General features: G+C 49.7%; 1 protein-coding gene and 1 long non-coding RNA gene across 3 annotated transcripts in view; both read left to right on the top strand.

Annotated features, from left to right (window-relative positions):
* The first annotated feature begins 1,418 nt into the window (after positions 1-1,418).
* Positions 1,419-5,176, top strand: LOC114586211 (uncharacterized). The gene is made up of 3 exons (XR_013390989.1): positions 1,419-1,607; positions 2,618-2,722; positions 4,202-5,176. It is a non-coding gene; the product is annotated as an uncharacterized LOC114586211 (long non-coding RNA).
* A 2,214-nt stretch (positions 5,177-7,390) lies between these two features.
* TMEM120B (transmembrane protein 120B) overlaps positions 7,391-21,857 on the top strand; it is a 30,338-nt gene continuing 15,871 nt past the window's right edge. Inside the window, exon 1 of one of the 2 annotated variants that reach the window (XM_077920836.1) lies at positions 7,391-7,786. In XM_077920836.1, the coding sequence (XP_077776962.1) occupies positions 7,718-7,786 (69 nt within the window). In that variant the 5' untranslated portion in view covers positions 7,391-7,717. The remainder of the gene's footprint in view (positions 7,787-21,857) is intronic. The other variant, XM_028709297.2, reaches the window with a different exon arrangement.

The raw sequence follows: 21,857 nt of genomic DNA, 5'->3' as shown, positions 1-21,857 counted from the left end.
TGTTCCGAACACAGGTATGTTCAAGTTCTGAGCCCCTCCGAGCCAAAGGTAGAAAGCCCAACCAGCAGCCAAACGAAGCCTCAAGCGGTGGTTTCCACAGCGCAGCAACCCGGCAAAGGGGATGCAGCAAGGAAAACCACCGTCACCTCTTCACTGGGAAGCGCTGAGCAAAGGTGAGTCCCCAGGCAACGCAGCCGATTTGATCAGCACAAGGCATGCAAGCTCCACCCCCCAGTCATTCTTAGACTCCTTATTGGGTGAGCAATGCAGCCAAGCAACACAGTTGGAGCCTCCCTCCTCCCTGGCAGGCAGGGAGGGAGGGAGAGGATCTGCTTCCTTTGAAACCCAGGAAATTTAAGGGACATCATCAATAAGGGACAGCAGCGGGACATGGCACTAGGATAAGGGACTGCCCTGCCAAATAAGGGACGCTTGACAGCTATGGTAAGAAATCAGTTTTTGTGTGTGACAGCATCCACACTTCGGAACTCCCTGCCTATTGACATCAGAGATGCCTTCACTGTACTCTTTTTAGTGCCTGCTGAAAACAGTTTTGTTTAGGTTAGGCAAGCCCATCAGGACGTGTAGAATGTTGACATGTGCTTTAATCTGGGTTTTAGTTTGGGATTGATTTTAATTATGTTTTGAATGTTTTAAACAGTTGATTTCACAGCTTTCTACTGATTCTTATGCTTTTTGTAAACCACTTTAAGGTTTTATTACAATCAAGCAGTATCTAAATCTTGTGAAATAAAAAAATAAATCCACATAGAACCAAAATTAAGTTTTAAAGAACTTCCTATCCCCACACTGTTGTTGGGGGGGTGGGGATATCCCAACTGATGTTGCAAAATCTGCTGTTGAAACTATAAGAGAGGCTGGGCAGCCCTTGCTGGCAATTGTAATTCTTGCATTTTATTATAATGTAAGCTCCCCTGGAATCCTTGGAAGAAAGACAGGTTAGAAATTCTCTCATAAAGAAAAATTGCGGCTGGAGACTTAAAAAGCATTAGTTAGCAACCTGGGAGCAGACGTTGTCTGCCCAAGGAAGTTGCTTGTTTGTGTGCAGGTGTCATTCGGAATAAATAACAAGATAAGTTCTCTTTCAAGTGTATTTCTAAAATTCTTCTGCAATAAGACAGCTACTTTAAGATCTTGTATAGAATGCAATTAGAAGCTCATTTTGGTCATCTATCCCTTTAAGAATCCCTTGCCCTTCCCTGTGGAACCAACTGCCATTACATTCCTCAACAGTTATAAGGCTGAAGTATCTGACGAAGTGTGTATTACACACGAAAGCTCATACCTAGAAAACTTATATTGAGTTGATCTTTAAGGTGCCACTGGAATTATTAAAAAATATCTTTTCATCTTGTTATTTATTATGACTATGACAGATCAACATGGCCTTCCACCTGAATCTGGTGTCATTCGTAGTTGACCTCTCCCACGCACAATGTCTTAGGCAACTTATTCCGGTTTTCAACTTCGGCTTTTGATCTCAAAACGTTCTGTTTATCACAGCTGATTCCTCTGTTCATCTTGATTGGAATCGGAGGGACCGGCCTGTGCACCATGTGCCTTGCTCTTCGCAACCCTGATGTCAGGTAAGTGCCACCCCTCAGGGCAGGATCAGCCCTTGGCATGGTGCTGACAACTGCCATCCCTGCAAAACCACGTCACGTGCTCCCTGCCTCCCAGTGGCCCCTGGGTGTCCTTCACTGATGGATGTGAGGCAGCGCTTTTGAATGGGACCTCAGCTGGACTCCCATCCGTGGCAGCTGCCCACTACTTTACGCAACTCAGAATTAATCCGTGGCCTGAGAGGATGGGAGTGAGCTTGGCTTCTTTTCAGCAGCGACACTGCCACTGAAGAGCGTCTGGGGACTCAGTGGCAGGGACTGGTGGCCTGGCTGGGCCAGGCTGATAAGCACCCTTCCAAGCTCCTTGGGGGCAGAGCTTTTGCCACTTCTTTAAGTGTTGCATCTTAAAGTGCCACCTGAATAAAATATGACCTGTTGTGCTCCAGAGGTAGAATAATAATAATAATAATAATAATAATAATAATAATAGTAGTAGTAGTAGTAGTTATAAAACAAATTATAAAACTACTGTAAAACATTAGCATCAGCTTCTTAGCTTTAGAGTAAGAAAACCAACCATATAAGGATTGCCATTCCTCAGCCGAGTTGTATCCAAGGCATTGCAATGAGCGGTACAGCATAGCTAAAAGGGTATTTGGGAAGAGAGTAAAGCCAATGAACTGTCTGGGCAGAAAGCACAAAGTCTATCAGGAACCTGTCATGGAGAAAGTGTAGGATTGGGTTGCCAGCATCGAGTTCTGTCCAGCACTGCCTCACAAACTTGCCGCTGTCTCTGGTGCAAGGCAGTGAGAAGCTGCCCTTGCATTTAGGTAACTGTGTGTTAACTGGCTTTAAAGGGCTTTTACAAATACTTGGGGTACGGTGGCCTTTTTTTACATCCCACATTATAAAAGAAGTGTGCTCTTCTGGTGGCACTGAGGAGGCCATGATTGTTAAATTTGGTGGGAACCATGTGCCAAGAGTTGGGCAGAGCGTTACGCTTTATGCTGTATGTTTTTCTTCTTATTCCAAAGATCTACTCCTTGCTGCCTGCCTCTTGTCACGTTTCTCTGCCTGGCTGGGACAAAAAGAGCAACCCAGAGCCTTGGAACAAGCTGTGACCCAACGACCAGTACAAGGTATGGTAGGAAATACTTAACTAGGGTTATGATGCTGGTTATCGTATAGGCCAGGGATGGGGAGCCTGGTGTCCAGCAGAGATTGTTGGGACTCCAACTCCCATCAGCCCCATCCCTGAAATCTACGGAAGATGGGCTAATAATAATAATAATAATAATAATAATAATAATAACCATTTGGTGGGAAGAAGAATAAGCTTCAGCTTTGGAAGGCCTGGTGTGTGTGATCACAGCATTTGGGGTTGGACTAGATGACCCTTGGGTTCCTTCTATGATTCTTCATTCTCCTCTCCAGTTCAATCTTCTAAACTCTGACTGAATAAGCAGGATAGATCCCTGAGTTCCTGCCATTGACTTGTGGTTCTTCCTGCAAAATTGCTTTTAAGCCCATTAAAGTTGAATGATTAGAGATCCTTTCCTGCCACTTCCGAGTCACCTTCAATGGTAGCCCCACGTAGAGCGCGTGGTAGTAGTCCAAGCTGGAGATAACGCTTAACCGTCCTGCCCTCTTTCAGTTCTGTGCGGTGAATGCAGACTATGACAAGCTGAAAAAAGGAGCGCCCAGATATCTGAAGAGCAAATGAATCTGGGCGCTATAGTTTGTGTCTTTGGGTTTGATGCTTTTGTAACTGGATCTGTAACGGCTTTTAGTCAAATACAATAAATAAATAAATGATTGATTGATTGATTGACTGACTGATTGGTGAAAAAATGCTTTTTTACTGAGATGCTAACTTTCTCTCTGCATGCCATTCCTTGAACGGCAAAGATAAGGCTTGCTTTCATTGCTCTGTTCATTGGTGCATTTGACTAGTGTTATGTGGAGGGAAATGCAGCCCCTGGGCTGAAAAATGTCCCCCTCCTGCCCCCTTGGGTGTCCGGTGTGGCCTTCAAGGATATAGACACAACATGGGGGAGGGTGTTTTGGCTGCTGAGCCATTGTGAGGGCTGAGGGTGTGATGGTGATGCCTCCCTAGCTGCTGCCATTGTCTGTGGGTTGACTGTGATGCCACAAACACATTTGGCAGCTAAATGTGGGCCAAGGCGCAAGCCTCGGCAGTTGCTCTTCACAGAGAGAAATGGACAGCTCAGTGGCACTCAGCCCTGGTGGTCTCCTGCCCCGTGGCAGCAAGCTGACAAGCAGAAGGAGGCAATCGCCTGGTGCTGGGATGCTGTGGAGCAAGGAGAAGGCAAGTACAAAGTTTACTTGCTGGTGGGATCGCTACCTGAAGGCGACGAATATTCAGCTCTGAAGCTGGTTGATGTCTGGCAATGGACCTGGCGAGGCTGCAGCCGGTGGGTGGTTGTTGGAAGAGTTTGCGTTCAGGCTAGTGGATGCCGTGAGGCTACTCTGGCAGAGATGGATGCAAAGTGGTTTGGAAGCCTTGTTTGTGAACAGGCAGCCAAACCGAGGAGGAGTCTGGGGGGACACTGTTGGATGGGGGCCATCCCACTCACCTCTTTGCCTTTGCCTTACAGGGATGTCCGGAGCCGGTGAGGTTTTCCCCAAGTCCAGCCTTCAAAGTCATGAAGAGAACCGCAGGACATCCCTATTTACATCGGAGAAATGAACGTGAAATACTGGCAGTGAGCAATGGACAAGGCCGTACCTGAGAGAAGGAGCTTTGAAGGAAGACTGCAGGCGGACATCTGCTGCATTGCAAGTGATGGGGCAGTGGGGAGAGAGAAGAAAATGAGAGAGGAAACATTAGGCCACATTAGTCCATTGGAAGTGCTATGAAGACGCTTTGAACAGGAATGGCTTCCCCTCAGGGATTCTGGGAACTGTAGGTGGTTAAGGGGACAGAGAGTTGTTAGGCGGGTTAGGCTTTGGCTTAGGGTTAGGAGTAGGGTAGGGGTAGGGTTGAGTTGGGGTAGTGTTAGGGTTAGGGTTCCCTTATTGTCCGGGAACTCTGGGAATTGTAGCTCTAGTTAAGGGTTAAGGTTAGCGTTAGGGTTAGAGTTAGCGTCAGAGGTAGGGGTAGGGTTCCCTTCTTTTCAGGGAACTCTGGGAATTGTAGCTCTAGTTAAGGGTTAGGGGTTAGAGTTAGGATTAGCATCAGGGGTAGGGGTAGGGGTAGAGTTCCCTTTTTTGCCAGGGAACTCTGGGAACTGTAGCTCTTGGAGGGGAACAGGGGGTCTCCTAACAACTCTCTGCACCCTTTTCAAACTAAAGCTCCCAGATTCTTTGGGGGAAGAAGCCATGAGTGTTTAAAGCGGCTTCATAGCACATGAAATGGTGTGGATGTGGCCCTGGCCTCCCTCACCCCACTGCCCCTTATTCTTCAGGAATCGAAAAGATTTCCCCATGCAAATCTCTCGGAAACAATGTATTTCATCTGGAAAACTATTTAATAAAGATTACTTTTTATTAAAACCTTTGAATGTGTTTGAATGCCTCTTAAAATGCCTGTGCAGACCACTTTCTCAGGCAGGTTTGTCAGCAGCGCTGTGTTTCTGTCAGCACCTCCTTAATTTTGCTAGCCCCCGCTGCCAAAAGAGACCCAGCAAAGAGGCTTGTAGCAGCCGTCCCCAACTTGGTGCCTTCCAGATGTTGTTGGACCAACTCCCATCATCTCTGGCCGCTGGCTATGCCGATGGGAGTTGGATTCCAACAGCATCTGCATTGCTATCCTGTGCAAACGAACCTGTTTGCCTGGGATTTTTGGGTGGGCTGGAAGGTGAAGGGAATTTTGTTGCTGCTGCTGCAGCAGATGAAAGTCCAGGTGGTTCATGGAGCGTGCTCTGCTTTTATCTGTTTTGTATGAGCAATGTTGGATCGGTTTTATTATGGTATATTATGCACATAATTAACCAGTGCAGCAACCTGAAAGCACACATTATACTCTGTATGAACATCCTAGGTTGGTCTTAATAAATTATGTTTCTTTCTGGCCTTGTGAGTTTTGTTCTCATGGGCTGAAACATGCAGTTCTTTCCCTGAGTTGCAAATCAGGAAAATCCAAGTTTGCATCTTGCCTCTGCTCTGCCACGTGGACTAAACTTCTCCATCTGCAAAATGAATATTTTAATACTGACACCTCTGTAAACATTGCAACAGATTGTGTATGTGAAACCCTTTGAGCAGTTAAAAAATGCTATGTAAATATTAGAAGTTTTTATAGTTTTGGTCTGAAAAAAGAATCCTGGAGAACTTGAAAGCTTGTTTGCTATTTTGCCAGATTTTCATAGGTCCTCAGCTCCTGGAGGCAGGGAACTTTCCTCTTATGCTCTACACAGGACTAGGCACACAGAAGCTGCTTAATATATAATAGAGATCATTCTACCGTGGCTTCCTGTTTTCACTAGAATGGCAAGATAAAAATTATCTAACAATAATAATAAATCCATATACAGTAAATACAGCCATGCTAATTTTGCAAGTTGCTTTGCTTCCCCTGCCATTTATAAATATTTTTATTTGATCTATTGAGATTAAAAAGAAATAACAAGCAAAAGGGTTATCCAGAGGAAAGAAAATGGTAATATTTCTTACATCACATCACAATACGTTATTCTTGCGTTTCTAATTTAGCGTAATATTCATTTTCGTTTTGTTAATTTTCATCAATATTATAAAAAGGTAAAGGTACCCCTGCCCGTACGGGCCAGTCTTGACAGACTCTGGGGTTGTGCGCCCATCTCACTCAAGAGGCTGGGGGCCAGCGCTGTCCGCAGACACTTCCGGGTCACGTGGCCAGCGTAACAAAGCTGCTCTGGCGAGCCAGCGCAGCACACTGAACGCCGTTTACCTTCCCGCCAGTAAGCGGTCCCTATTTATCTACTTGCACCCGGGGGTGCTTTCGAACTGCTAGGTTGGCAGGCGCTGGGACCGAGCAGCGGGAGCGCACCCCGCCGCAGGGATTCGAACCACCAACCTTTCGATCGGCAAGTCCTAGTCGCTGAGGCTTTAACCCACAGCGCCACCCGCGTCCCTCCACAGCGCGTTATATTCTCTTATAATTATCCATCATACCACAGAAGTCATTCAAGGCCTGCCACTGACGTCATGTACAAAAAATACCTTAAGGATTATTGTAATAACATGACGTCTCTGCCATTTATAAATAAATGTGTGTGTATATATAATTTACATGATTTACATTTTACCCTTCCAGAGGGAATTCAGGATGGAAGACATGGCAAAGAGAGGGTATTAACAACAGTTCAAGACATTCTCCACCAGCGACCTCAAGTTTGCCAGGAACGATGCTTCCTCCTTTCTGCCACCAAAATCCTGAGTAAACAGGAATGTTTCAAAATTCCTCCTGAAAGTCAGCAGCCAGGAAGGCATTGTGCAAACAACCCCTCATGGCAGCGCCAGGCGGTGCCACCACCACCAAGGCCTCGCCGGCTGTCTGCGGAGTCTGAGAGGGGGTGGCCCAAACCGGCAGGCAGGCAGGCAGGCAGGCAGGCAGGCAGGCAGGCAGGCAGGCAGGCAGGCAGGCTGCCTCGGGAGGCGTCCCGATCCCGCCACAGCCCGCCAGGGGCTGCTGCGCTCCTCAGGCATTTCTGGGTCGGGCGCAGCCGGGCAAGAACGGGTTAACTGAAAGCGCAGCTGGGCGGGGGAGGGCGAGATTTGGGGGGGGCGGAGCCTGCGAAGAGGCCAGGCTCGGCTTCGTCCAATGGGAGGCGAGGAGGCGATGGCCAGAGCAGGCAGGGCGCGCGCGCAACCGGCGGGGATCGATGCGCTCCCGTCTGCGGCGCCTGCAAATGGCCCGGGAGGGGGGCCGCCGCCGCCGCCTCTGCCCGGTCGGATCTCCGCCCGAGGCGCCGCCGTAGCTGCCGGCTTCCCGCGGGGGCGCCTGCCCAGCGCCGAGGCTCCTCGGGAGAAAGCGCATCGGGGGTGACGCCGGAGGCGGATTCCGGCCCCGGTGACGTCAGGCGCGCACGTGGGACCGGGACCCGAGGGGGGGGGGGCGGATCTCGCTCGCTCGCCCGGGCGGCAGCAGCAGCAGCAGCAGCAGCGGGAGGAGCGCGCTGGGCCCGGGCGCCATGGCGCAGCCCCTGCAGAAGTGCCGCGCCGAGTGGCAAACCCTGGAGGAGGAATTCCAGCAGCTCCAGGTAAGGCGGGCGCGCTTGGGGCCGTTCCTCCCGCTGCTCTTTCGCGGGGGCGATCTCCGCTGCTGCGTAATCCGGACGGGGCGGAATCCCCGGGGAAGCCTTCTCCGGTGCGGCGGCAGAAGGGGCGCCGCCTCCGCCCCTGCGTAACTGGGCGCCATCGGGGCCGGGCGAGGGCTTCCCGGGGGGCCGCAAAGGCAAGCCAGTGCCGGGCGGCGGGAGGGAGCCGGGTTCGGCGCGCCTGCCGTGCTGTCATTCAAATAGGCTCCTTCTTCTGCGCGGTCTGGGCGCAGAGGTCTTTCGTAGGATGTTCTGGCTGCGCGAGGGATGCGCTTCTTTCGCCTGCTCGGGGAGCCCGCGGGGTTCCGGGGTTCCCCCTGGGAAGGGCGCCCTTTGCAGTGCCAGCCCCCCCTCCCGGCGGGGTTCTCGGGGCCAGATCGGCGGGGAGGGGGCGCTGGTGGCTGCGGGGAAGCGAGCGGTGCTTCCGGGTTGCGCGCTTTAAGCACAGCAAACTGGCGGAGGAGCATGAGGTTAGCGGGCCCGGGGTGGTGCTGGTGGCCTCGAGCAGCTACCGCGCGCTGCGGTCGGAAAGGGGCCTTCGCGTCCCAGAATCCTTTCCAATGTCGTGGCTTTGCGGGGAACCCCAGGGTGGTCGCCCCAGCACCTCCGGGGACCTTGCAAAGGATGCATCTCAGGGCTCCTTTCATAAACTGCAATCCTTCCTTTCTGGCGGCACCGCCTTGCTCTTCTGCGATGCTCTGTTTCGTTTCGTTTTTTTTCCTTGGGGAGCTGCAAGAGAAAGAGAGTGGCATTTTTGCACGGGGGAGAGGAGGAAGCCTTTCCACTGCCATTCCTCCCCCCCCCCCCCCGGAGATTTTACACATCATTGTTACAGCCACCACTTCCAAGTCAAGGGAAGAAGTAATATTCCCCCCTAGGAAAATGGGCCATAGTGATAGACCATCTTCCCTGCATGCAGAAGGCCCCAATTTCAGCCCATTGTTGGGAATGTCCCCTGCCTGAGTCCCTGGAGAGTTGCTGCCAGTCAGTGTTGGTGCAACTGAAGGCAACTTCTGATGTACTTGGGTTCTTGTTACCTGGACCAGGTTCAGAGGAGAGCAGCAAAGATGGTCATTGACCTGGAAAGCAGCTGCTGTGAGGGCAGGTAAACGTAAAGGGACCCCTGACCATTAAGTCCACTCGCGAACGACTCTGGGGTGGCAGCGCTCATCTCGCTTTACTGGCCAAGGGAGCGGCGTTTGTCCGTAGACAGTTTTTCCAGGTCATGTGGCCAGCATGACTAAGCCACTTCTGGCAAACCAGAGCAGCACATGGAAACACCATTTACCTTCCCGCCGGAGTGGTACCTATTTATCTACTTGCACTTTGACGTGCTTTCGAACTGCTAGGTTGGCAGGAGCTGGGACCAAGCAATGGGAGCTCACCCCGTCGTGGGGATTCGAGCCGCCGACCTTCCTCAGTGCCACCCGCATCCTGTGAGGGCAGGTAGAAGCAGCCAAAGGTGTTTAGCCCAGAGAAGAGATGACTGAAGGGCGGAGGAGGGGCTGTCAGATCCACAAACAAGAAGGCAAAGTCTCATTCTCTGTTGCTCCAGAGGACAGGATTGGATCTAATAGGCAGAAGTTACAAGAGGGAAGATTTTGTTTGAACATTGTGAGAAACATCTTGAGAGTGAGAGCAGTTCATCAAGGACATGGGTAGGCAACCTAAGGCCCAGGGGCCGGATCTGGCCCATTTGCCTTCTAAATCCGGCCCACGGACGGCCTGGGAATCAGCGTGTGTTTTTACATGAGTAGAATGTGTCCTTTTATTTAAAAACGCATCTCTGGGTTATTTGTGGGCCATAGGAATTCATTCATTTTCCCCCTCAAAATATAGTCTGGCCCCCCACCAGGTCTGAGGGAGAGTGGACCGGCCCCCCTGCTGAAAACGTTTGCTGGCCCCTCATCAAGGAGGCATTGTTCCTTAGAGGAGGGTGGGGCTCCCTGGGGCTGAAGGGTCTCCAGGCAGAGGCTGGCCAGGCTCCAGTTGGAGACACTTCAGCTGCAGATTGCCTGCATTGGGCAGGAGGTGGAGGGTCACAGCGGTTATGCTCTTGAGCAGCAACAGAGACAGATTTAAACAGCCATTATTCATGGCGACTGTTTCTGGAACTGTCATTGGTATGTGATGCTTCGCCATCTAATTTTATTCTGCACAATTTTTTTCTTTGCAAATCGCTTAGAGGACTTAAATCGAGTAAGGTATATAATATTTGTTGGGTAGATAAATAAAATACAAAGAAGGGGCTGCTCCAAGGTTTTTGCAGTCCAAAATTCAAGTGCAGGGAGCAGAGGCTGAAGAGTAAATGGGGAAAAGATTCTTTATTTCAGAGGTCTGTATTTATGCTTAGTTTCAAGAAGGCTCTTTCCCTGTGTCTGCCTGTCTCTCCAAGGAGGTGGAGATGGGGCAGATCCATCCTCCTAAGGACAAGGAACTGGCTTGTATCTGAGGGAGAAAGAGGAGCCAGCCCATATCCTCCTCCTGTGTCCTTTCTGCAAGGCTTCCTTTAGGTCAGTGGTGGGGGACTGATGTTATTGGACTTTGACTCCCATCTTCCCTTGCCACTGGCCATGCTGGTTGGGACTGGTGGGAATTGGAGGGTGCCAGAGTTGTGAAGGTTGTTTTAGCCAATGCTTTGGGCGGTGAGAGAGGGAGGGGCTTGGCAATGGGGGCCGGAGGAGAGGCTGGTTTGCTGCGAGGCTGCAGTTGCCAGTGCCAACAGCAGATTATGCACCTGCTCTCCTACGTGGGTGATGGTGAAACAGCCCACAATTGCTCTCCCTCTTTTCTTTCTCTGCAGTCTGAGTCTATCTCATAGCATAGGAAAGATTCAATTGGTCTACAAATGTCTTAAAGCTTTTCTATTGGTATAGAAAGCCCTTTCAGGACCCATGACTGGGTTACTTCCTGACCTCTAGAGCATCTCGCCAGTGCTTTCATTGTACACCAAAGGGGCTTAAAAATTTAGAAGTAATACCCATAACGTATGTTTGGGTTAAACCGGGATCTGAAATAGTGGTCAAACGAGTCCCAACAGGTATATTCCAGGGCTGTGTAACTATCTGGTGACGGAACCCACAAAACAGTATGTTCCAAAACTGTTCCCCAAGGCAGCTGCGAGCGAAAGAATAATAGCAGTGAACCCTGTACAGTGGACGCTCAGGTTGCGAACGTGATCCGTGAGGGATGCACGTTTGCAACCCGCAGCGGCGCGTCTGCACACGCGCGGGTTGCGATTTAGTGCTTCTGCGCATGCGCGACCGCCAAAACCTGGAAGTAACCCGTTCCGGTACTTCTGGGTTTTGGTGGGTGCGTAACCCGAAAAAACGCAACCTGAAGCGGCTGTAACCTGAGGTATGACTGTACTGCACAAGGACATGCTGGAAAACGATAGACAGTAAAACCCAGCTGGTGGTTTGATTCAGCAGGTGCTGAGAAACTGCCTTGAAAACCATGTAAACATCTGGGAGAAGAAAAAGAGCTGGCACCAAAAGTGAAGCCGAGTGGGTGCCAGGCAGGTCCCCTGGGAAGGGAGCAGGTGCCACCACAGAAAAGGCTTATTGCGTTTGCCTGCTTTGCTTCACTTGGCAGGGATGCCCTAGGGGGGGGGGGAGCCTGCCTTATAACAACTCTGTCTCGCTCAATATTCCTCTTTAATAATAATAATAATAATAATTTTTTATTTATACCCCGTCCTCCCCAGCCAAGGCTGGGCTCAGAGCGGCTTACAAGCAATAATAAAAACAAGTTGAATGATGTAATATTCCTCTTTACCAGGTTTGGAGAATATTGCTTACAGTTATACCTCATGTTACGTTTGCTTCATGTTACGTTTTTTCAGGTTGCGTCCTGCGGCGACCCAGAAGTACCAGAAAGGGTTACTTCTGGGTTTTGCTGCTTGCGTATGCTCAGAAGTAACTAAATCGCACATGCGCACAAGCACTAAATCGCGCTTTGCACATGCGCACAAGCAACAAATCTTGCCGCACACCTGCGCAGGTATGGCACTTCAGGTTGTGGGCTTTTTATGTTACGAACGGGCCTCCGGAATGGATCCCATTCACAACCAGAGGTAGCACTGTATTGCAATAGCAACAAGCCTTTTTGGGCAGCCTTGGGCCAGAGGCAAACGTGAGTGGAGCAACAAATGTAAATGTTACCTTTATATATATAACCTCTGCTACCTTGTGGGATGCCTTTGGGAGAAGCCAAGGCGAAGGAGTAAACCCTACACAAATCTGGATGGCGCTCCTTCCAGCAACCCCTGCATCCCAGGTGGTGCCAAATATATTACTCTGCTATTCTTTGGACCACATCAGCAAGGCTGAGGAGGGGGGCTTGTTGTCTAGAAAGCCTGTCCAGGCTTGTGGCCTGGAGAAGTTACTATCACAACAGTTTGGCTTCACCCCTGGAGACGCACTTCATTTCCTCTTGAGACAAACAGATGCCAACAACAGCGTCATAGATTTAGTGGCAATTCCAGTCAGGCAAGAGCATTTGAGGAGGCTGGGAAGAAGGGCTGTACCTTGCAGAGAGTCCCACAGGCAAAGGAGAGGAACCTGGAGGACCTCACTGACGTGTTGAGGGTGGCCCAGTTGAGCTCCCACTGAAGATGTGATTGGCACAGGGTGAGGTGTTCCAGTAACAGATTTCCTTACTTATTAACATTTGCAAGATAACCATTTGCAGGATGTTGGAAGAGTAGGCCAAGACCCTCAAGAATGGAGCTGTTGGTGGAACCTGAGAGGGCGTTCTGTTTGTCAAAGCTAACAGCCTATCAGATACCCAGTGTTAAGTGCAAATAAATAAATTACAGACGTTTGGGAAACCTGTAGTGGTTGGCATGACAAACACCACTATAACATCCCTGTCCAGATTTTGAATGCTTTGGTTTGGTTGTGAGCCAATTGTAGACCTATCAGCTCCCCTTTCCCCTGACCTGCAGTTTCAAACCAGCCTGAGCGTTACTTACTCCAGGTTAGCAAGGCTGTCATAGGGACTGCAGGGCAGGGGTGGCCAAGGTGGTGCCCTCTGTATGCTTTTGACCTCTCATCTCCCATCAGCACAGTCAATAGACAGGACCCAGGGGTGATGGAGGTCCAGGAACCTCCAGAAGGCTACAAGCCCATCATTCTTGGCTTGTGTGGTTTGAAGCACATAATCATAAGGACTAGGAACGCAAGAAGAGCCTGCTGGGTCAGGCCGATGACTCATCTGGCCCAGCTTCCTTACCGCACAGTGGCCAACCAGCAAGGAGGACCAGTGGGAAACCAGCAAGGAGGACCAGAGTGGAACAGCAGCTCTGCCCCCGCTTGTGATCCAGCAGTTGGTGCTGAGAGCTGTACTGCCTGTGATGGTGTAGCTAGAACATAGCCATTGCGGCAAGTACCTGTTGATAGGCCTATCCTCTATAAATGTGTCTAGTCTGCTTTTAAAGCCACCCAAGTTGGTGGCCAGGGACGTGGGTGGCACTGTGGGTTAAACCACAGAGCCTAGGACTTGCCGATGAGAAGGTCGGCGGTTCAAATCCCTGCCATGGGATGAGCTCCCGTTGCTCGGTCCCTGCTCCTGCCAACCTAGCAGTTTGAAAGCACGTCAAAGTGCAAGTAGATAAATAGGTACCGCTCCGGCGGGAAGGTAAACGGCGTTTCCGTGCGCTGCTCTGGTTCTCCAGAAGCGGCTTAGTCATGCTGGCCACATGACCTGGAAGCTGTAACGCAGGCTCCCTCGGCCAGTAAAGCGAGATGAGAGCCGCAACCCCAGAGTCAGCCACGACTGGACCTAATGGTCAGGGGTTCCTTTACCTTTAAGTTGGTGGCCATCCCTGCCTTTTGTGGAAGCGAATTCCATCATTTCACTAAGCACCACATTATGAAGTCCTTTCTTTCCTCTGTCCCTGCATCTTGGGTGTCCCAGATAAGAACTGGTCGGATTCTATGGCTTTACACCCTTCTGCAAAATCGCAGCACATGCGCTCATGCCTATTATGGTTCCAAGCAGGGCACATGATGTATCCCATGACTCTTAGCTACACTGGAGCTGTTTTGCCTCTGCCTGCATCGGAACATGCTTGTTTTTCAAAACAGCTCCGGGACCCAGGAGAGCAGAGCCACGCAGTTAGGCACCTTAAACATTAGCAGGCTCCTGGCAAAGCTGCTCAGCTGCTGTTGCCCTTTGCCTTTGCCAGTTATTTCTCTTGTGGATCAATTTCGGCCTTGTGCCCCACCTCCATCTGACAGGGAACTTTCTTTTGAGGCCGCCGATCACGTTTCTTCTGCCTCTGCCTTCCCTGCCAAGGTTTTGTGCTTGTGAAGTGAAACCCACTCAGGTGATTTTGTGTGTGAGTCACAGGGTGCCCCTCTTTGCGTGTGTGTGTGTGTTGTTGTTGAGCTCTGCGCCCCTCACCCTGCAGTAAGTAGAAGCAACATAAATTGTTGAAAAATCAAAGCAAATCCATGTCATTGTGTTTTATACAAGTTGTAACATCCTTGTGATAGTGGGCTTTGAGTTATGCTGACGCAGGATTTTTACTTGTACCTTGTAAGTAGAATGTATTTATAACCCTGCCCTTGAAACAGAACTTAACCAGGGTGGCTTATATAGCAGACTAAAGGGAGAGATACAGTCAGAAGGCGCATGAGGCTGCTGCCTTGCTGGAGCTAATCAGGTCTGGATCTGGTCAGTTCCTGGATGGGAGACCATCTGAGAAGCACATGGATCCACTGGGTTCTGTGCAGGAAGAAAGGACTGAAATGTAGGAAAGTAAATAAAAGCACTACAGATACAAAGCAGCAGATCAAAATATCAGGATAAAACTAGTCATGATTGGACTGAAATTTGCAATCAAGACTCTGAGAAAATAAAAAGGGCTTTGCTAGGTGTCTAAAGGATATCAATATAAGCCTCCCTGGAGGACAGTGTTTCATAAACAGGGGGGCCACCACTGAGCAGGACTTGTTTCCAGTTTCCTCTCATTGCACTTTGAGTGACCTTGGTGGCTAACCAACAAAGGCTTGGTTTCTTTTCTGGCTTCTCTTGCTGTGTGTCTCTGTTGTTGGCGAGCATCTAAATTGCGGGTGGGCAATGAAACCATGGCAAAGCAAGACTGTTGGGTTCTGCCACAATGCCAAACCATAGTTAAGGCAAGCTGTGGTTTGTAAGCCAACACCTAACCATGGTTTCACGTAACGGTTTGTTGGCAGAAATCAAGCCATGGTTGGTTCACTGGCCTGGGTGTACCTGTTTGAACAAACCATATTGAGGCTAAACAAACCATGGCTTAGCATTTGGTGTGGACAGGCTCATGCAGAGATAGATGGCCCTACTCTGCCAAGGGTTTTAAAGATAACTGCTTTGGACTTAACTTGTGCAAACAGTCCCTTGCCTGGTGGACAATAGGAGAACAAGCTTAGTTCTTTAGGTTCACCAGCCCCGTGATTTTCCCTGGCGCTCTGAATATGTGCTTTTATTTGTTGAAATTGTATCCTGCCTTTCCTCTTGAAGGAGCCCAGGGTAGTTATGTAAGACAGGTGGTGGATGTGGGCATATGAGTGCCCTGTAGGTGTGGCAAAAAATGATTGCACTGATTGGCTTGCGCACGGAACTCTTTTGACGCTCAATGATGTGGGCATCAAAAATACCTAATTACTTTCAGATACAAACTGACAACCTTTCTCCCCTATGTTTCCCTTTTTCCTGGCTCTTGAATTTTATCGTCCTCTTTACCTTCCTGTCTATCTGATTGAAAACAGGATTTTTAATCATTTCCCAGAGTTCTAAAACCATTAACAGGGATTTAATTTAGTTAAAGATTCTAAACCAGGAAGATTCTTCCTGTTAGCCCTGTAGTACCAAAAAGAATGGGATGCGGGTGGCGCTGTGGTCTGAACCACAGAACCTAGGGCTTGCTAATCGGAAGGTCAGAGGTTTCAATCCCCGCGACGGGGTGAGCTCCCGTTGCTCGGTTCCTGCTCCTGCCAACCTAGCAGTTCGAAAGCACGTCAAAGTGCAAGTAGATAAATAGGTACCACTCCGGCGGGAAGGTAAACAGTGTTTCCGTGCGCTGCTCTGGTTCTCCAGAAGCGGCTTAGTCATGCTGGCCACATGACCTCTGGCTGTACGCTGCCTCCCTTGGCCAGTAAAGTGAGATGAGCGCCACAACCCCAGAGTCATCCACAACCAGGGGTCCTTTACTGAAAAGAATGAGACACTCTATTTTTGAAAATGTCATGTTTTTGTTTTAATTTCAACATTTCCCTTCATTTCTGTTTTTTAAAAAGAATATTTATGGACTCTTTCAGTAAAAAAAAATATGCTTATGGCCACATATAGTTCTATTTTTATTTCTATAGATAATGAAGTGTTTTAAATTATTAATATGGGGAGGGGTGGTACTTCTGCAACATACTTTGGCCTGCTAATGTCCTGGCTTCCAAATAATGTATTATTATCATCATTATTATTATTATTATTGTGAATATAAATAAGTAAAGCAGCACTTAGAAGAGAATTTTGAGCTGCTGTATGGAGTCTTTCTCTGGATATTTAAGAACATATGTTGGGGGTCACAAACCCTTTTCAACCAGTGGGCACATCTCAAATTTTGGCAGAGTGCTGTGGGCGCCAGTCACAACATGGCTTCCATGGGAGGCTGTGGCATAAAACAAATATCCCATCTGGGAAATTTTCTAGAATTTCCATGCTAGGGAAGACTTTCCCTATTTTTGTTTTTATTTTATTATCACAGCTTGTAACAAACCTATGTAACAACAAATAAACATAAACTGTAAACCAAAACAAAAGCAGCTGATAGATCCTTCTGTCAAGAGAATTGCAATAGATCGCCTGGTATCTTCATAGACCTGTGAAAGACAGACAGTGATAATTTGAGTCCTTATTCCAGTAGATCTCTCCACAAGTTTCCATGCGTTTGAGCTGGCCTTTTCGTTTGGTCTTTGTGGCACATAAGGGAAATAAGTGGTAGCCATACTGCATAAAAAGACAAAGTGTTTGATTTGCCTCTGGCTGTGACAAATTAACTTTTCAGCCAGGGCAACAGACCAGACTTGTGTATGCTAAGAGTGCAGCAATAGTCCTATACACGGGGCCAGTACAGTGGTAAAGGTAAAGGTACCCCTGCCCGTACGGGCCAGTCTTGCCAGACTCTAGGGTTGTGCGCTCATCTCACTCTATAGGCCGGGAGCCAGCGCTGTCCGCAGACACTTCCGGGTCACGTGGCCAGCGTGACAAGCTGCATCTGGCGAGCCAGCGCAGCACACGGAACACTGTTTACCTTCCCGCTGGAAAGCGGTCCCTATTTATCTGCTTGCACCCAAGGGTGCTTTCGAACTGCTAGGTTGGCAGGCGCTGCGACCGAACGACGGGAGCGCACCCCGCTGCGGGGATTCGAACTGCCGACATTTCGATCGGCAAGTCCTAGGCGCTGAGGCTTTAACCCACAGCGCCACCCGCAGACCCAGTACAGTGGTACCTTGGGTTAATAACTTAATTCGTTCCGGAGGTCCATTCTTAACCTGAAACTGTTCTTAACCTGAGGTACCGCTTTGGCTAATGGGGCCTCCCACTGCTGCTGCCGTGAGATTTCTGTTCTCACCCTGAAGCAAAGTTCTTAACTCTAGGTACCCTTTCTGGGTTAGCAGAGTCTGTAATCTGAAGTGTCTGTAACCCGAGGTACCACTGTATTCAGCAATTTCTAGCCAAGGTATTTCCGCATCACAGGGCTGAAAACTAGTACAATGAGACAGAATTCTAGGAGGGAGTTGATGCTGAGCAGACAGGAGTATAACCAGAGGTTGGCAACCTAAGGCCTATGGGCCGGAAGCGGCTGCGGAGGGTCGTTTAACTGGCCCCTGAACCACCCGCCCGCTCAGCAAGTCCCCACACCGTGCTGCGCCGCTTAAGCGGCTCCAGAAATCGCTTCTGCAAATGCCGGAAATCACACCTGCGCATGTCCGCGGTGCCGGAAATCATGTCTAGCGCATGCCGAGACACTGAAAATTGCTTCTGCGCAGGCGCGATTTCCGGCACTGCGGACATGCACAGACGCAATTTCTGGCGCCACGCTGCACCGGCCCGGCCCACTGAGAATATCCGTGGGAGTGATCCGGCCCATGCCTGGTAAGCCTTGCCGACCCCTGAGTATAACTCTCAACGCAATACATGCCACAAATGCTGGTCTTCTCTTGTCACTCGCTCAGCTTTACTCGGGAGCAGGGCTGGCACCAGCAGCCAACTGCAGACACCCTCAGTGGATGCCCAGTGATGAGTCCCCCCACAGCTTGTGCCCGGCTGTGTGCACCACCCCCCATTTTGAAATGTCCCTCCTTGTGCCAGAGCCCAACTTTGCACTGCTGGAGTTTTGGGATGGTGGGCAGGGGCCCCCAATATTGGCAAGGCCCCCCCTAAGCCCTGGTCCTGGCAGTGCCTTTTTCTGTGCCTCCAAATCTGCTGCGTAAGCAAGGGCGCCCGTCTTTGGCATGCAGAGTTACAGCGTCTGCAGGAAATTCCACGTTGCCTTGCAGCTAAACCCTTGGAATGAGCCTGCCCTTTGGAAGATGACGCCTTCCCCAGCGTCGCCCCCAGTCATTTATCCACCTCAATGAGAACAGTCGCTCTTGAGTGCTTGACCTTTCAATAACATGTAAATAAAACTTTGCAATCAGACCTTCATTTTGTTTCGTTTCAAGGGGTGCTAGTGCGGATTTGATCTGTTCAACTGATCCACTTTGTGTGGTGAAGGAGTTCAGTCTTGGTTAAGCAGCTGAACTGGATCTGTGCACAGCTTACTTGAAATGGTCTCTCCACCCCCCCCCCCTTTTTATCAGCAAGTTGGTTTTATTGCAACTGCAAGCATCAAAAGTGCTGTCTGCAAAAGTAAAAGGAGAAAGGGTTTTAGTTAATGTTTAATAGGCCTTTTATTAAGTAACTGGCTTGTGCCTTCCTAATTTCATTTCCTGTTCTGTTGAACTGAATGGGTACTGGGAAAGGGGGCATGCTCTTCTTTATTACGCCCCTCTGGTTGTTTTTAGTGGGATTTTGCTGAGAGGTAGGGCCCGTTTTGAGGAAATAAGAGTCAGGCTCATCATTGGCCCATTTAGCCCAGTGTTGCGTGCACTGACTGGCAGCAGTGACACTGCACACTTTTAGGCAGGATATTCCCAACCCCACCAGGAGGTTCTGGCGATTGGGCTTGAGACCTTCTGCACCCACAGCAGGTGCTTTGCCTCTTGACTAGCCCCTTCATTGGGGTCCTGTCTGTGTTGGAAGTGCTTAACGACCCTGACCACTCCTTTCCCAGGGAGTGATAAGAGGGAGATCTGCAGAGTTTTCGATTGTCTTTCGTTCGGAAGGCCCCAGGTTCAGTTCTCCAGGTAGGACTGGGAATGTCCCCAGTGTGGAATTCTGGGGAGCTGCTGCCAGTCTGTGTAGGCAGCACTGAGTTAAATGAGCAAATGATCTGACTCTGTATAACAAGGCGGCTTTCTACATTCCTCTCCATCTAGCTCAGTGTTTCCCAAGCTTGGGACTCCAGCTCTTTTCGGACTACATGCCGAAGAAGGCAGACGGAGCCTGTCAGGCTCCATCGCAGGGCACCCTCCACCTTGGGGAGTCGTGGGCTCGCTTAGCTGGGTGGGGGGAGGAGCCTTCCTAACCCCCAGCTGAGCAGCGGGCCAGGGCCAACTGCATTGGCCTTGGCCTGCGAGGCACAGGGGCGAAAGCTTCACCTGGCACCTTACAGGCTGGGGCCAATGCAACTTGTTTTAACATTGTGGTATATTGCCAAACCACAATGTTGGGCTGGCGATACACTGCAATCTTGAAAGCCCATTCACGGCCAAGTGGGGATTCAATTCCTGGCCTCCCATGTCCTGGTCCAGCCCTCCAACTGCCACACTGCCTCCTTGCATGAGGTGTATTGGGGATGATGGTGTAACGGGATGGCACAGTTCCCTTTGCTTGCACACCCACCTCCCAAAGATCTAAGGTACCTTTGAAGCAGAGATGGGGAGCCTGAGGCCCTCTGGATATTGCTGGACTCCAGCTCCCACTGACTGAGGCTGATGGGAGTTGGGAATCCAAGAACATCTGGGCAGCCACATGTTCCCCATCCCTCCTTCACGTGGAGAAACTCTTTCAATGAGCATTGAATAGGGGTCTTTTTTTAAAAAAGTCTCCTAAAGTCATTGGACACGTCTTCCTATTCATTTAGCTATTTATTCATTTATTCATGTGGTCATGGCCTCTCTGGGAGCGAAGTTGTCCTGGAGGGGCTGCTTCACCAGCTGCTCCAAAGGAACAGATGGTGGGTGCCGTGTGGGATTAGGGCTAAGTTGGAATGGGGTCAGAGGTGCTGGCCGAGGAAAGGGGGAAAGCGGCTTAGAGTGGATCCACGGGGGCTTTCTGGGGATTTTTGAGGGGTGGCGGGTGAGGAGGACATTTGTGTCCTATTTGGCGTTTCGGAAAAGCGTGGCCGTCTTCCATAATCCATATTCATCTACAGTAGCCGCTCAAAATCCACTTTGATGGAGGAACGGGCTCAAGGCTTGCCCTGGCCTTTGTGTTGGCCGTTGCCATCAAACTACAGCTGTAGCTACAAACAATTACGAAGGGCAGCGTCTGTGGGGGTAGTTGGCGCATGAACGCAGCTGATGATGCTGAATTATTTTTAATTAAATTTGTATAGGATCCTCCATCTGAAGATCACAGGGCAGTTCACAACATCCCCCAATATCTGAAAGGCCACCCTCTTTCAGTCCCACTCAGGTGTTCAGATCGATGGCAGGAGACCCTCTTGGTTGCTCCACCTCTCTCTGAATCGGGGGCGGTCAGGAGAGGGCCTTTTCTGTGGTGGCCCCTAAGCTGTGGCTCTCCCCACAGAGGTGCACCTCATATCTTCATTATAGAGCGTTTAGTGAGGAATGAAGACACACCTCTTTACTGTGGCTTTTGTCACCTGAGCTGTATATTTCCAGTACCCATCTTATTTTTGTGATTGCAGGTTGTTTTAACCTGCTTTTGACGTTGCATTTTAACTGGCATCTGAGGGTGTAGGGTGAGTAATTAATAATAATGATAGCTGTCATTCAGACGCTGCCCTCCCATCACAGAGCTGACATGGGCCCAGGCTTTCCAATGGAGCGGCGGCCTGGGCAGCAGCTTTCAGGTGAGGCAGCCCAGATCCCACCCCTCCATTAGGTGAGTTCTGCCTCGTCCTATGAGCTCCTCTGGGGAGCTTTCCAGCTGCACAAAAATAGAGACAGAATTCCTCTTTGTGTGTGGCTTTCCCCAGGTTGGCTGACCTGGATGACATTTTGACCTTATTTTCCCAGATGCTTTAAATGCGAAATTTTAATCTTCAACTTTGTGCTTCTGTCCTGCCACTGCTGCTGCTTTTTAATCTGCTGATTTTGGATTTGATTGTGCTGCTGCATTGTTTGTGAGTTGTCCTGGGACAGCTTTTTGGGCGCAGGAGAGGGAGAAGGCAGGATGTAAACACTTTAAATGAACTCTACAGTGCCCCTCCCCTCCGCCATTAAGCTGCTTTAGGGTTCTTTGCGGCTGGCTCTGTTTCTAAATTTATTGCTTTTTTAAAAAGTGGGGTGCACTGTTTTGTCTTTGTTTTTAACACTGCTTTAACACTTTAATTCATAATGCTTCTTAATGATGCTTGGTCCTAAATGGCAGGTTAATATTAAATAAATAAGATGCGTTAAGCGACGTTACCCACCGAAATATGCATGTGGTCAGCGCTATAGTTAGCTCTGTGTGGTGTTGCATGCCTGGGAGGGTCATCATTCACAGGTAAAGCACTGCTTTGCAAGCAGAAAGTCACAGGTTCAGTAAGCCAATAATGTCAGTGTAGGGACAATACACTCAATGGTCTTAGCGCATGGCACCTTCCAAGGCCTTTCCAGGCGATTTAATGTGGAACTTTCCCCTTCCTGTGGAAGAAACTACATAACCTGCACTTTCAGCTGCACGTGGATGTTCT

Source organism: Podarcis muralis, chromosome 16 (assembly GCF_964188315.1).
Source record: "Podarcis muralis chromosome 16, rPodMur119.hap1.1, whole genome shotgun sequence".
In the NCBI taxonomy this organism is placed as follows: Eukaryota; Metazoa; Chordata; class Lepidosauria; order Squamata; family Lacertidae; genus Podarcis; species Podarcis muralis.
Note: the sequence above shows the minus strand (reverse complement) of the source record. Positions and strands in the feature narration are given on the sequence as shown.